A 15043-nucleotide genomic window follows, 5' to 3' on the forward strand; every position below is an offset into this window, starting at 1 on the left:
TTGCAAAGCTACACCAATATTAAAGTACAGATACCATTTATATTACCTGCTTAGTGTTCAAGGCAATTTCAGGCTCTGTTGTTGGATAAATATTGTCATCACCCTTCTGTCGCTAGCCGGAGCTTTGCCCCTGACTTCCTCCAGATTGATTTTCCAAATTTACCTTTTGTGCAGTAGAGGAGTTTTCTGTTTATAAGTCAGAACGTGATTTTAAGAAGGTACATAACCTGAGAAGGGCGGTGCATGGAGGCTTCAGACCCCATTATTTTCTTCATGTTGATATCTAAAGCATGTACTGTATAAGAAGTACATGCTTCCTCTATGAAGATGGAGGCAGCTTTGACCACTATACCAGACTAACTGGATGGCGATGGACCAGCTGGGACAGAATCATGGTGCATCAAGCATGCACATGAATGCAGAAGACAACGCCTGCTCCTGATGATTCAAATGCGCCCACCCCAGTAGTTGACCTCAATGTGCACATTTATGCAAGATGCAAATGAGGATGTATAGAGCATAGTGAAGCGCTCTTATGGCCGCAGTAGTAAACAAACATGTCATCAGCGGAGGAACGTACTACTGTATATAGTACGTAAAGAAAGGAGAATAAGTAACAAGAGGTTATGACGACTGAAGGGACAGGGTATGGAAACAAATCAGGAAATACAACTGAATGATATCCTGGGTTTGTGCACACGTGTACAGTATATTAATGACTGCAAACATGATTATTCTTAAAGATCAAAATGTTACTTTACTGAATGTGTGTGTGTGTCTCTGTGTGTGTGTGTGTGTGTGTGTGTGTGTGTGTGTGTGTGTGTGTGTGTGTGTGTGTGTGTGTGTGTGTGTGTGTGTGTGTGTGTGTGTGTGTTATTTACTTGCTATCATAGACTGACGGATGAGTGTGGTGGCACAAACGAACTAACTAACTAACGAACTAACCTGTGACCCCTACCAGGACCTCTGGTGTGCAGCCTCTAGTTAAATGAGGTGATGTATGATGCAAACCTTACAGAATACCTTCTTAGGTATTCAAAGTGCTAAAGAGAAGACTTTCCAAAGAAAGCGCTGCTCTGACAGACATGAACTCTCACTATTCTCCTCTCCATCACCGGCCTCAAGTGGTTGAAAAATAAAGGAGCAAAGCATTGTTTACATTCAGTCCAGACATTCAACGGTCACATAGGTGACCTGACTGAAGTGTGAATGTGGACTAATGTTATAATGGGGACTAACATTATAAAAGATTTTTCATGCGAATACAGAATTAATGACATTGACAAAGTGATCAAGAAGACCGAGAGGAGACCAGAGGAGTGTTTGACTCTTTGAAGCGAGCTGTGAAATGACTCTTGCTGGCTTTTCTTCTGATTTCTCAGGAATCTTGTAGCTCATGTCCCAGAACTCTTGCACACTGTATATTTTTGTCATTTAAGAATTTGAGATCAACATACTTATATTTGTGGTGCGAATACGTTCAGTAGTGTTTGACTACCACTCAGTTTGAGCAGATATCCACTGAGGCCTCAGATTTCACTTAGCTAAAGCAGGACAGAATGATCATGTATGAACGTGTGTGGGAATACTCATCAACAACATGGGTTACAGATTTTTTCATCACACACTAGCATGACCAAATCCCTCTGTGATTACTGCAGTAATTACATGATATATATTCACTTCCATCTCATTCTATGTGCAGTGTAATCTGTGTATACACACCTCTGAATACACCCTGATTCTAAAAATGCCAACATATTCAGTCCATAAAGCGATTATTTCCTCTTGCTGTTTCCGTACTGCCTAATTATACTCTGCTGCTATCTTGATTTACCCTCACAAAGCCTCACTGCTGTTATCTGGAAACATGTCCCCATGCAGTCGATGAATTACAGCTTGCTAGAAGTCATCTTTCTCTGTTGCTAAGCAAACTATCTTTTCATTTGCTCTGCCTTTAATATCTCATAATAATGTATTGTAACTAATTTTTTGTTCACCAGCAGTAGCAGTAGAACCTTTTTTTTTTTTTTTTTCCCCACTTTTTAAAAAAGCGTCATGCAGGTAAAATGAATAATACTGCACCGGCTTCACTCTGGGCAGCGGTAGGTCTGTTCTGCATATAATCTGAATACATTTACATGCCCTCTTTCAAAGTCATGTTGTGAATGTGAAAACATCTTCCTCTCAATCTCTGCGCCCAAATTATGCAAAACTGTCACAGTCTCAAATTAGCTCTTTATCGCCAACATAATAAGCTCATGACCGCCTCATTGTGGTCTTGCCCCTATCAATTTTTTTATTAATAGCTAAATAAATAAAGAGTGAAGAAGATTAAAATGCAGTAATAGCACTAAATTTCTATAACCTGCACCTGATGATTATGCAGGAGGAAGAGATGGGGAATTTGGTAAAACAAACTGTTTCAGCATCTGAAGCTGAACCCCTGAGTGTGACCCAGATAAATATGCTGGATGTTTTTAACATCAAGGCTCCGGTCAAAACTCTTAACTTCAGTGACAATGGGGGTTCAGGGTGTCCTCAGACAGCTCAGCGTTGGCTAGTCCGGCTCCGATTGTGCGAGATTCTGTCGGACAGCTGGGACATAACCCAGCTAGCAAAATATGAATGTTTAATTTTGTTAAGCTACAGAGCATTTAAAAGCTGAGAAAAGTGGAAACACAAATTCACATTCCCTTGGTGTTTGAAAATGTCTAATGTACGTCCATTAAAGAAGGTTATGAGTTTGGCTTTCACATATTAAATGGTCTTAAATCTGCAGCAGGTTGATAAAGACGTTGACTGCCCTTAGTGACTCGATTATTACTTTTCAGATAATTTCAGCTGCACAGGCAGAAAAGTTTAACTTCCTAAGAAAAAAAACCCCCAGTCCATAACAATTTGTTACAGCAGAGTTATATTCGCCCTTTGCTGCTTGTATAGCTCTGCTCTAATTAGCTGACTTGCTCATTTAGAATATGAATTTTTCATTCACACAAACTACAAATTCAATAGTTCAAAAATTCTAACACCCAAATGTTCAAGGACTCACTTGAGTGTCTGAAAGCCAGCCTACTTTAACTACAAATAGTTCAATGTTCTCCTGACTGAATGACTGAAGCCACCCAAACCACATTTTTATATCAACAATCGTTAAAGGATTATTTGTGATGTAAACACAGTTGTTTGCACTTTTTTATATCTACTTTTCCTCCAGCATCTTTTTGACATATTGATCTGTCTGAAGTGTCTCAGCAGTGTTTCTACGAGCAGGGAGTTGGTTGTCGGCGCTACAAACCAACTTTACCCGACCCCACCAGGATGAAACAGATTGACTGAGTTAGCAGCCAGCTGGAGAACAGACATTTCCCCCAGAGGAGGGCAGCAGAGTAAATATTAGATCTAAATGCATCATGTGGACACAAACAAAACTTACGAAAGTCAATGATGTGTTTCAAAAATGGTTCTGCTGCCAAACTGCGAACAACATTAAAAAATAAATTCATTCAGTTTTTATTTTGATGTTGAAAATAAGTACAACAACTTATTAGCTGTGGTGTTACATAGCCTTTTCAATATGTACAGAATAAAGAGAAGGCACCCATTCAGCTCTGCTACTGCATGTAACTTCATGCAATAGTTGCTCTCTCAAGATCCCTTATTTAAAATATATTAAAAAAAAGCAGACTTCAGTTATCTGCTGCTCAAATCGCTCTGCAGCAGGTTTTTCATGGCTGGTTTGAAGAGGCAGAATAAAGTGGAAAAAAATAGAACAGACAGGATAGAAGAAGCTCCACTGACCTGAGGTGTCATACCATGACAGAGGTACATGATGGGGATGTTGTCCGTGTCAGGTCCCTGGTCCAAACACAGGTTGTCCCTGAGACTGTTCTTTAGCTGAAAAGACAAGAGATGAAACATGAAAGAGAGAAAGTGAGCTAAAGGATAATAGTCTGTGTATACGGTGTCTCAGATACAAGTGGATATTAAGTATGAGTAATAGAACAAAGAAACAAAGGAGGGGAGGACATTTTTCACTCAAATACATATTTAATCATCAGATTTTCAGCACGATTAAACTGCTCTAATCACAAAAGGCAGTTTCAGGCTGTCAGAGCTTGACAGCTTTTTATTTTATCAGAAAAATATGGGGAAGACAAAAAGCAGCTAACCTTCAGGCTGATGATTATCTCTCACGAAGCACCTCAATAAAACCTTTGTGGTTTCCGGGGCTGTTTTTAATCATTATTATTTACCTTGAGTGTTTCTTTGTTAGCTGATATCTCATGTCTGAAATGACTGCACGAGCAGCTTAGCGTAGTTTAGAATAAACCAGACGGCGGTGGTCGTTGCTAAAAACACACCGTTAACAAACATTAGACCATTAAAGAGACATGTGTCTCCTTCGTTTAATAATGAAAAATATGTATAAACAACAGTGAAAACTTTTTTATTTTTATTTTTTATAATTCATTAGGATAGAGCCAGGCTGTCTGTTTACCCTGTCAGACCTTTACTGTTATTCTCACATCTTACTCTCAGACAAAAACACATTTCAAAAATGTTAAGATATTGCTTTGAGCCAGTATTATGTTAACAACACCTGGCTTCATCTACAGATACGATATTATTCTACACACTACTTGCACAAACTTGGGTTGTTTTTCTGTCTCTGAAAATCTAATTACTACATAAAACAGAGAGGTACGCTGCACAGCTGTACTACTTGGCGAAAGCGAGGACAAATGAAACCACACTGGCTAATTAGGCTACAGCTCGCCAGGAGAAAGTCATACAAACACTTTACAATAACCTTCACCTTTTCTGGATGCTGAATAGTGATAATACAAAGAGGAAAAACATCTACTACTTCTGCATTGCGGTTTACTCCTTTAATTTGGCTATATTTCACAAGGAACTATGGATTAATTGCGTGAATTAAAAGAGAACAATCAATATACCTCAGTTTGGCCTTGTTCCTAACAACATTGAAGAAATAAGGTCATTTACATTTTAAAGTGATGGGTGGTTAAATTGAAATCTTTGCTATGCTGCTTGAATTTAGTGATGCTTCCCTTTTCCGTTATCTTTTAATTCACAATAGTATTTTACTTGATATATTTTATATATTTCAAACAAAAATTATGCACGGTATAAAATGTTAATGTTTTGCATGTAGCTAAACTCTAAGAAATCACCGGACAGGTGTTTTAAAGTCAATCTAAATAAATCTAGCCCATAAGCATACAATCAACAACCAACCAATCATTTCCAATCGCAACCTAATTGTTGTGATCAATTCACCTGAGCTCCCCACACACACGGGGAGAACATACAAGCTTCGCACGGAATCAAACCCAGAACCTTCCTTGCAGACAACCAATCAAAACCAACCTCATCAATTCATAAACTTTAATGATCCTTTGAAGGTGACTTGGAGCCTTCATGCTATCAGATCTCATCTGAGTCTGCATTCAAAAACAAAAGCAAAAGGTTTATCCGGTGGTCATTAAAAATCAGCCGATCGAAACGGTGTAAAGACACCAATAGTTCGGAGTACATCTGGACAATAAATCAGACTGGAAGAGGAACAGTTATTAAAAAGTGTTTTAACAGGCTCAGACAAGATCAAAACGCAAATCTACACAAAAACACAAAATCAAAGGATTTTTTGGAACACCTTAATATTTGTACTTGTAAGATCAAGAATTAAAAAGATTAAATTTATGTAGTTTATTTGGGAATTTTATACTTTATTGTAATAGGTCTCAACAAATTTTCATTCATTCATTCACTTTCTTGAAGATGAGACAACCACAAGTCAGCGCACATCTACCACTCTGACGTTCAGCAACACCAGCAAAGACTTCAACCTCCATCAAAGAACAGACGTGTCAGAGCCCACTATGTGTAGAAGACAGACCTACTATATTTAGCATGGGCTCCGTCTCCTTACCCACCAGCAAGGAGATTCTTTAAAGCCCTTTTCATCTTTCAGGGGTTGGAGCGGGCCAAAAGCCCCCTAAAACGTAGCTCCTTGGATCATTAGGGCACTCAAACCACTCTATGATGTAAGGTGGCGGTTGAAGGAGGGGTGGACTTTTGTAGCCCTTGAATCTTGAAGGTTTTTTATGTTCTGTTTCCTGTTCTATTTCGTTAGTTCTGATCTCGTTTTCCCTCTGTTGAAGTGTTGCTGTCACTTGGGTTCAGCCCTCACCTGCCCCCATGTCCCCTCATTACTGCTCTGTATATACAGAAGTCTGTCTGTGGTCTCGCTTCTCCTGCGTTCCATCACAGGTTCCTGGCTAATTCACTTTTTAACCACTTACTGTACCTCCTGTGCTTCACTATTTTTCCTTTACTGCCCTTTTTGTACAGTTCAGTTTTTTCATTAAATCCCTGTATTGCATTTATTGTCAGTGTTTGTGCTGCAATGTAACACGCAAATCAAATGCATCCTTAACCGCAGCTCAAGGATACTGACTACTTTTCTAATTACAACAAATACTTTAATTCACAAACCACGTTCTACACCTCCACTTCCACAGTATTAGAAAAGTTCTGCAATGGCCATCTTCAACTCGTGCCATAGAGTCGACCTTGCAAAAGTGTAAATTGAAAAAGAAAAGGCTGTTTATCTATTCACGATCAGTGGAGCTCAGGTCTGCTTTGCCATTTCTCATAAAAGTGAGCGAAATGCAAACATTAATATATGAAGATGAATGAATAAAAATGCAGGGTCAAACTAAGCCAACTCCCAGAGGTGTAATATTCAAAGTTTATGATGAGTGAACAGAAGGAGAGACCTTCATTTTCTACCCATCTCTTCTTAAATATGGCTCACGAAGCCTTTTTTTACTCCATCTGCCTGATCATTCCACATCCCACCACTTCAGTCTGTGTCCACTATTCCATTCATTTCCTAGAAATCAAATTGTAATCTGGACCGTATTAATTTATTATTACCCCTGACAGAATATAGAGTTATGCTTGTTCATCCATGCTTTAATTTAAAATCAAATCAAATACATAAAAAGAACTCTTTTTTTAATATTTGCCTCTTTCAGGTTAACCAAGAGATGAAGCAGATGGCGAACACACCAGAGCACTTGTTGTACTCGCTCCAACTGCTTTCTCCTGTGAGAGTTTGTTTTAGTCAAATATGTAAACTTTCATATCTACATCTCTCAGATGTTACCGCGGCAACACTTTCATCTCGCTCGCTCAAAGCCGAAATCCCCCGCACATGCTCAGTAGTGTCAACAAAATAACTCCCGTCATTTCGCAAGTGTTTTCTGAACAACAAACACAGAGGTGGCATAGAGGCAGATACCAGAGCCACACACACTCACTGCTGCTTTAGAACCACAAACATTGGTTGCTTCACCATTTCAACCTTTTTCTCCTCAGTGACAGACTTCATGTTGTTCAGAGTCAATAAAGATGGTACACTGAGGTACTTTCAACCTAAGATAGATGCGTCCTGTGTGGTTGTACTATCCACACATAATTCACAAGTTTGAAAGGTTAAAATAAAGCTGCAATCAAAAATCACAATAAAAGATAGAAGAATACAGTTTTTTATACTTGCAACTCAGCAAAGAGCTGTTCATTTTTTCTCTCCCTCTATCGTCAGGAGCAGTCCAAGCGGTGGGATATTTCTATCTAGCTTTCAAAAGATTACTGTCATTTTTCAATTATGCAAAATCCTCCCACAGCCGTGAGCTGAACAGGAGAATTTCCATGCAGAAATGAAGTGGTGTAAAAAGGTTCACCCCTTCAGTGCCTCGATGCTATGATTTAAAGTGAGCTCTTACAGAGGAGTGTATGTATGTACAATTACACTTATCAATAATGGAAAAGTGAACAACTTGAGAAACTTAGTGGAAATTGTTAAAAGTTTAAAATACACAGGTATTCTAGAGTTGATCACATGATCACCTGAGAAGGTCTTTGGTTTTTGTTAACTCATCTTTTCATACAATTCATCAACTTATTCCCCTTTGCTCATTCCACGCCTCCAGAAATTAGGTCAAATCTTGAGTGAGAAGATATTACCAACATCTTTTATAACAGGATGAAGGTCTGCAAAGCAACATCAGTGGAAACATGTCTGTCAGTGCCTGAATGTACTTCACCTCCTTTACTGCATTCAGCGTTGCAAACTGAGAACTAAGGAGGAGTCGAACTCACCACCCCGTAAGCAACTGTGTCGCTGTAGGATCGGAGCTCGGGGTAGATGTTAGAGAGGAACCAGCTGAACGGTCGGCAGCGGAGTTTGGATCGTAAAGCTTTTCTGTCAGAAATATCTCCGATGTCGATTCCTGAGTTCTGAAGAAGGACATAAAGACACGTTTTTTGGTAAGAATATAAGCATTTCATGTCTCGATCTCAAACGCTGAAAGAAATAAGCATGAAATTCTCATGGGTGCATTCCATTAAAAAAGATAAAATGACCTCTCAATTCCACGGTTGTCATTTCTAGAAAGTTTAATGAGAAAATATTTGAACTCTTTCTGACTTCTGCTGAAAAATAAACCCCGATACAACCTTTCTTACACCTCCGTGTTCACTTATATGTCAGACAGGGATCAATAGTACAGAATGAGGAATTCAGGACTTCAGGGTCATTTCCGCCCTATTTAGAATAAAAATACAAAGGGTCAAAATCCTCTAGCAAGAAACCAAGGCCACTGCAGAGAAAGGATGTCATTAAGACCAGAACTGAAGTAGCTTTTGAAAAGAAGAGGAAGAGGAGTCTTCACCTGCAGATGAGATTAACATGAAGTTAGGGAGAGATAGAGGAGTTAAGGACTCCAGTTGAGCCTATTCCACTGATGCAAATTTCCTAGTTTGAGATCAATAAAGTCTGTCTGTCCGTCTGTCTATCCATCTGTCTATGCTAGTGCTCTCTACTGAATAAAGTTTTTTTAATATACAGTACACGTAAAAACACAATTACACAAATAATATATATTTTTTGCTGATTTTATGGAGTGATTGAGAACATTAATATAAAGTCATTTCCCTGACACTTTAAATAGGACTGCATCATATCACAAAACCAGACATTGTATAAACCATCAACTGTTGAAAACATTGAATCTATATTTAAGTATTCATAAAACTATAAAGTTTTAAATATTTCTATTACCTACACAAGTACCCATGTCTTCTATGAATCTTATTTGTGAAACATTATAGAGCAGCAAAGACACACACAGACAAGAAAGACATGATGTGGACAATTCTATAGGTTCTAAGAATGAACACAAAGGTGCCACCCCCCACCCCCCCAGACTGAAATTAGCAGATATGTTCTGCACAAAGACATCCTGATGACCAGTCATTCATTCTGACATCCTTCAACAATCCTCCACAGGTATATTCAATCTTTTATACGATCAGATGTTCCACCCACAGACCTCCATGATGGCACCGGTCATGGTTGCTAGGAGATTAGTGGAGCAGTTTCAAGGCAAAAATAAGCATGCACACATTACGCCCACACACACCCTCCCACTCCCTCCCACACTCACACACTTACACACACACACACACACCTGCAGTGGAACGTTCCAGGCCATGTAGACGTGACTCTTGTGCTGATCCATCCAGACCTCGGCCACCCTCAGAGCGTTTCGACGCACGTGTGCCGTTAGGTTCTCTGTGTAGGGTTTGTGGGCGCGCTCAATGTGTGCGATCCTGGAACAGGGCAGGACCTCCACACTGCCGCCACACTGCCACACCTTCACACACAACAACCCAGGAATCAGTAAGTGAAAGTAATGCCATAATATTACCTGAAATGCAAATCAAATCAAAACTAAGCAAACAAATTATTATTCAGGATGTGTGACATCACCTCTACCCCGTCTGGCGTGGCAGAGGGTCTTCAGTGAAGGGGGTAACCCCTGTGTTCATTAGAGGCACTGGGACCACCTGGGAACTGTGTTCCACACTCTGACCTCTTGGGTTTTTGGTTTTGGTTTGTGTGTTAGAAAATATGTGACAATTAAAGAAATACTCTCCGGATCTAAAATAAAATCGCAACCACTGTTACCACCTAGATGTCAGCTGCTAAGCCGATTTCATTCATCTTTTCTCTTCAACTGCTTTTAGTCCTTCTGATGTTCCACCCGTTTTCATGTCTTGGTCTTCAAATGACATTTAAACTTTCCCTCAGCTTACGTGTCAAACGTCGCTCTCATCTCCTGACGGAGCTTCTGCTGTGAGATCGTTGCTTCAGCTGACATGTCTCACACCTCTTATGCTGGCATTAATGCCGTACAAATGTATTCAGTGAATAAACAGAATAAATGAACTAGTGTTAAAGTCTCCATCTGAACAACTTTAAAGTCTTTCATTCTCCTCCCATCACTGGTTTAACTTGACTGCTATTCCAATCTATTGCAAACGTTTCAACTGTGAAATCACACATAGCTGTGATACTGTTTGTGTTTTTAAATATTAACAGTCAGTTAGTATATTACAAAATGTTAACACGCTTCAGACCTCACATTTTTTATTACATCCCGCCTCAAAGCGGTGATGTATTTGTCAGGGTTCATGTGTTCGTCCGTCTGTCCGTTCGTCCACCAAATATCTTCGCATATCTTCGTTGCAGATAGAAAGATGAAACAAAAAGCACATCACTCGGGGAGGGGATGAAAATGAGATGATGACCTTGACCTTGAGAAAACTAGGTCAAGGTCAAACTTCAACTTTTGTACACTCAGGAACTGCATAAGTTGGAAAGACGCGGGAGAAGGCCAGTGTAAGACCGTAGATCAAAGCTACTGCTTTTATCTATGAAAGTAGGTCAGGGCACTAGCTTTGATCTTTGACCTATGCAAGTAGGGTAAAATTTTGAATTCAGGGATGTTGCAGGATGTTGCAGTCTCTGACTGCATTGGTTCTTATTTAATCTTTGTTGTGAAATTCTGCAGCAGGATATTATGAATTTGGTGTACCTGCCAAATAAGAGCTGGGGAAAACTGGTTTAAATAAAAACGTCTGTTTTCTCTATTCCAGTCCTGCATGTTTTTTTGTGTTTTTGTGCCGTAATCCCTCCTGCCAGCCAGCCCCATCCCCTCTATCCACGCAAAGCAAAGCGCTACAGCAAAAAACAACAGTCACACTGTAGCATAGGCTCGCTGCTCAGACATGTGCTCAAAACACACCCAAATTCTGAGATAAAGCACGCTTCCCTCAGAAATACCTCAATGTTCTCTAAAAGGGATTTACAACACAGGGTTAGAGTATAAGGAGCTATTCTTCGAGCATCACAATCCCTTTGTCTGAGCGCGTGGGTGTGCTGAGCGAGATAGAGAAGGAGACGAGAAAAAAGCAGACAGCCCAGAGAAAAAGGGGAGAGATTCAGAAGGAGTGTGAACAAAGAAGGTGGAGAGTGATAAAGTGGGAAGCGGAGGAAGAAAGTGAAATAAAGGGGGAGAGAGAATTACAGCTACCAAAGTCATATTTAAAAACAGCCTTTACTTTTTTTTCTGTTTTTTTATTCTTGCTCTAAATAAAAAAAAAGAAAAAAAAAACCCTTCTCTTGTGGGATAAAACAGGGTCACGCGTCAACTGGTTCCCACAAAAATGTATTTGTGAAGTTGTTGCACTTTTACACTTGTGTGCTGCCGACTTTCGACTCGTGTCTGGCAGATTTATATTTGTGCCACCCAAAGTAAAAACAGCACATTTACATCCCTAATTGTCTCTCAGTCTGTTATTCTTTGGTTTAATGTGGAGCAAATCTCACTCGCTGACTCGAGTTTAAAAAAAAAAAAAACTTTTAATGAGGGAATGAGTCGAAAGGCAACAACAAATGATGTTGTCAATTATAAATCACGCTGAGGACGACCGCCCATTGTGATCAAAAAAAGATGGTGTGAGGTAATGAGTGCTGAAAATGTACAATATTATTCTGCTGCACCGATGGAGCTTCTTAAAAACAATCGTTATCACAATGGGAGCATGCTGGCCAGAGATACGGAACGCTTCTGCATAAAACGGAAGAGAGAAATAACACTGCTGATAACAAAAGACGCCTGTGTTTGGCATGAAGGAGATAGGAGCGGAGCAAAACCGGCTGCTTTCTGACTTAAACCTTGGACTGAACCCAAAGCGTAATGAATAAGTTAGAGCCGGAGCAATGCCCTTGAGACACATATGCAGAACTGATTCTGTCAAAGTTATCACTTCTGAATTACAAAATCATCGATCTGCAAACAGCTCTTTGGCAACGTTGGAGAAAAGATACGAATCAGAAGAAATACTGACTCTTGTCATTCTTGATGTGTTTATGTAGTCAATACTGTGTGTGATGAAATATCTGTGCCTGACGTGTTCGATTGAGACTGGTTGGAGAGTTTTGATGTCAGGTTCACAACACATTGATGCTGGATGTGTTGGCCACAGAAATGTCAGCACACAATAGGTGTTTGTTCTGACCTTTTGTTGCCTTTCAAACCTTCAAAAACTCCCATTCGACTTGGCAGACGTAAATAAAACCATGTTTCTCCTGCTCGTAACAAACCCAGATGTGTGGAGTCCAGCAAAATGAGCTGAGAAGTAGCTTATGAGAGTCTTTCCACTATAACTGTCACAGTAGCAGAAAGCAAAGGATTTGCCTCAGTGTGGATGACTCTCTCAGTACTTAGGCTGAAGTATGATGTGTGCAGAGATGCTCGACACAGCTGGAGGATCCAACGTTAGACAAAGAACCACAGACTCCCAGGGCCACGATCGTAAAAGGTGAGATGTGTCCCCATGTAGAGACCAGCTGATTGTGGCTTCACTGCTTCACCCAAGCCGACTTTATCAATCCTGTTCTCCTGTGATAATGTCTACAGATGTTCAGGAAGTTTCTTCCTGGATGTGGCTGAAGAAATCAAGGCAATTTCACTGTTAGCAGCTGAAGGAAGGGTCATTATCAGTCTTGTAATACCTGACTGAGGTCGGATTAACCTGCCGAGGGAGAAACTCAAGGCCATGGCGCTGCTCAGAAGCTTTTTACGAACTACATTACCACCAATGACCTACGATGTGACGAAACAACAAGACAGTAACAACCTGGGGGCAGATTCTCTAATTTCTATTCATGGCATCATTTGAGGTTTATGAATTCGTATCAAAGCTGTTTTAAAGGGGATATCTGGAGTCTCATAATTCACATCACGAGCAGCCTTTCCTTGTTTGTGCTGAGGTGAACCCAACCAGCTCCTGCTGTCACTGTAACACGACTCCAACTCATTGCTGCTCACCAAGCAATTACTGCAGTGCCACTCTGCATGCAGTCACACTCAGAATTGCAAAGGGCAATTTGCATTGAAGAAACAGTTCAGAAAAACATAGCAATGCAGTGTTTCCCTGTCTGTCTATCCGTGATGCAGATGGAGAGTCGACATGACCATTCTGTTAAACTGACTCATCCAGTTTAGGACACTACAAAGATTTCAGATCAGAAAATGGGGTAAAAAACATTTTTGTAATTAATTTAATCTTGGAGATTTAAAGTCTTACGGAGACTTGGAGAAGTATGGAATGTTTGTTGCTGGTTGGGTTCTTTTTCAGATTTATTTATTTATTTATTTATTTATAATAAATTACCATCTTCCAGAGGGAGAAGGCTCCAGTGCTGTTTTGCTGTGAAGCTCCAGGATTGTTTTGTGTCCAAAGAAAGTTCACCTGATTTTCCATCACCAAGGGACAGAGTAAATGTGTGCATCGATTTAAGTAAGACAATATTGAAATATCAATGTAAAAATATTAAAATCTGTTAATGTAAAATGAAACATTTCACATAATTCCAGTCTTATAAATATAATCTGTGTAAGAAAGAAAACATCTACAAAAATGTGTTCCACAAAAAAACGTCACTCTTAAGAATAGGTGGAAGCTGTTGCCATGGAAAGGTGAATAAAGGAAATATGAAATATTTTTAAAGCTTTGCTCCACACAAACTCCCAGACTAAAAATAGGCCAAGCTGAATGTTACGTTACAAAATAGAAATGATAAAAATCTCTAAACTCCAGAAGACACTTCTCTTACACAATATGTTGGCAAAAGCTCATGGACACAGACACATGTACGGATAGACGGAAGAACAGACACAGGTTGACTAAATAAATAAAATAAAATAGAATCTGCCCACGCTGACCTGAAAGATTATTTCTTCTGCTTTTCCTTTTCTGCTTGCAGCTAATCTCCATCTTATCTGGCAAAACAATCGTTCGCTAATTCACTGAAGGTCAGCAGGTCATGTACATTCACTGCTGCAATTAAATAATATATTTGTTAAATGGTACAATGGTTAATAATTAAGAGGATATGGAGTAAAAAATATGAACTTGGGACATTATGTTTACTTAGAGAACCTCTATTTGTAGGTGACATGATTTCTTTGGTTTTGCCCTGATCTATGGTCATGTGAGCTGGTAGGGGTGAAAGACTGTGTTTGCGGATACAAGCTGAATGAGTTTCCTCTTTTTATGTGACCGGACTCACCCGTAGAGATAGGATGACAAGCTCAGACATCCACAGGAAGAGAGAAATAGAGTTGCTGCTTTGTGTCAGTAAGAGCTGCTGGAGATAGTTCAGGTTAGTGTGATTCCGATTCCGCTGAGGAGTCTTACTTTGGAAGCTTTCCAAGTCCAGCTTGGAAGATGCCCCCTGGGCAGACACCAGAACTCACTGGAGGAATTATTTATCTGGCCCGTGGACCCATAAGGATCTACCAGGATGCACTAAAAAGTGTTGGTGTGTAGAGGAAAGTAAGGAAAACCCTGTTCAGGGTCAGGGTTAAGGTTAGGTTCTGCTGACACTACAACCTGACTCAAATGATGGATGGGTGAGCCAGTGGATTTTTACTTTTTTTTGAGCAAAGTCTACATCAAAAAAAATATCCTGCTCAAGCATTTAAGTTTCTCCCTGCAAGTTCAGTTTTATCTATTTTGATCATATATTTTCATGCAAACCTTCCTGAGTTCCAACAGTTTATTGATAGCTCTCAGTGTGAATTTCTTTTATTAGAGA

At 39.7% G+C, this 15043-nt stretch overlaps 1 protein-coding gene across 2 annotated transcripts in view; it reads right to left on the reverse strand.

Moving 5' to 3' along the window:
• Window positions 1-15043, reverse strand: part of galnt18a (UDP-N-acetyl-alpha-D-galactosamine:polypeptide N-acetylgalactosaminyltransferase 18a) — a 135789-nt gene that overhangs the window by 22062 nt on the left and 98684 nt on the right. For both annotated transcript variants that reach the window (XM_068313971.1, XM_068313970.1), the window contains exons 7-9: window positions 9564-9749; window positions 8194-8331; window positions 3802-3897 (exon numbers count right to left, since the gene is read on the reverse strand). In XM_068313971.1, the coding sequence (XP_068170072.1) occupies window positions 3802-3897; window positions 8194-8331; window positions 9564-9749 (420 nt within the window). The remainder of the gene's footprint in view (window positions 1-3801; window positions 3898-8193; window positions 8332-9563; window positions 9750-15043) is intronic.

This window comes from Antennarius striatus, chromosome 4 (assembly GCF_040054535.1).
Source record: "Antennarius striatus isolate MH-2024 chromosome 4, ASM4005453v1, whole genome shotgun sequence".
Classification (NCBI taxonomy): Eukaryota; Metazoa; Chordata; class Actinopteri; order Lophiiformes; family Antennariidae; genus Antennarius; species Antennarius striatus.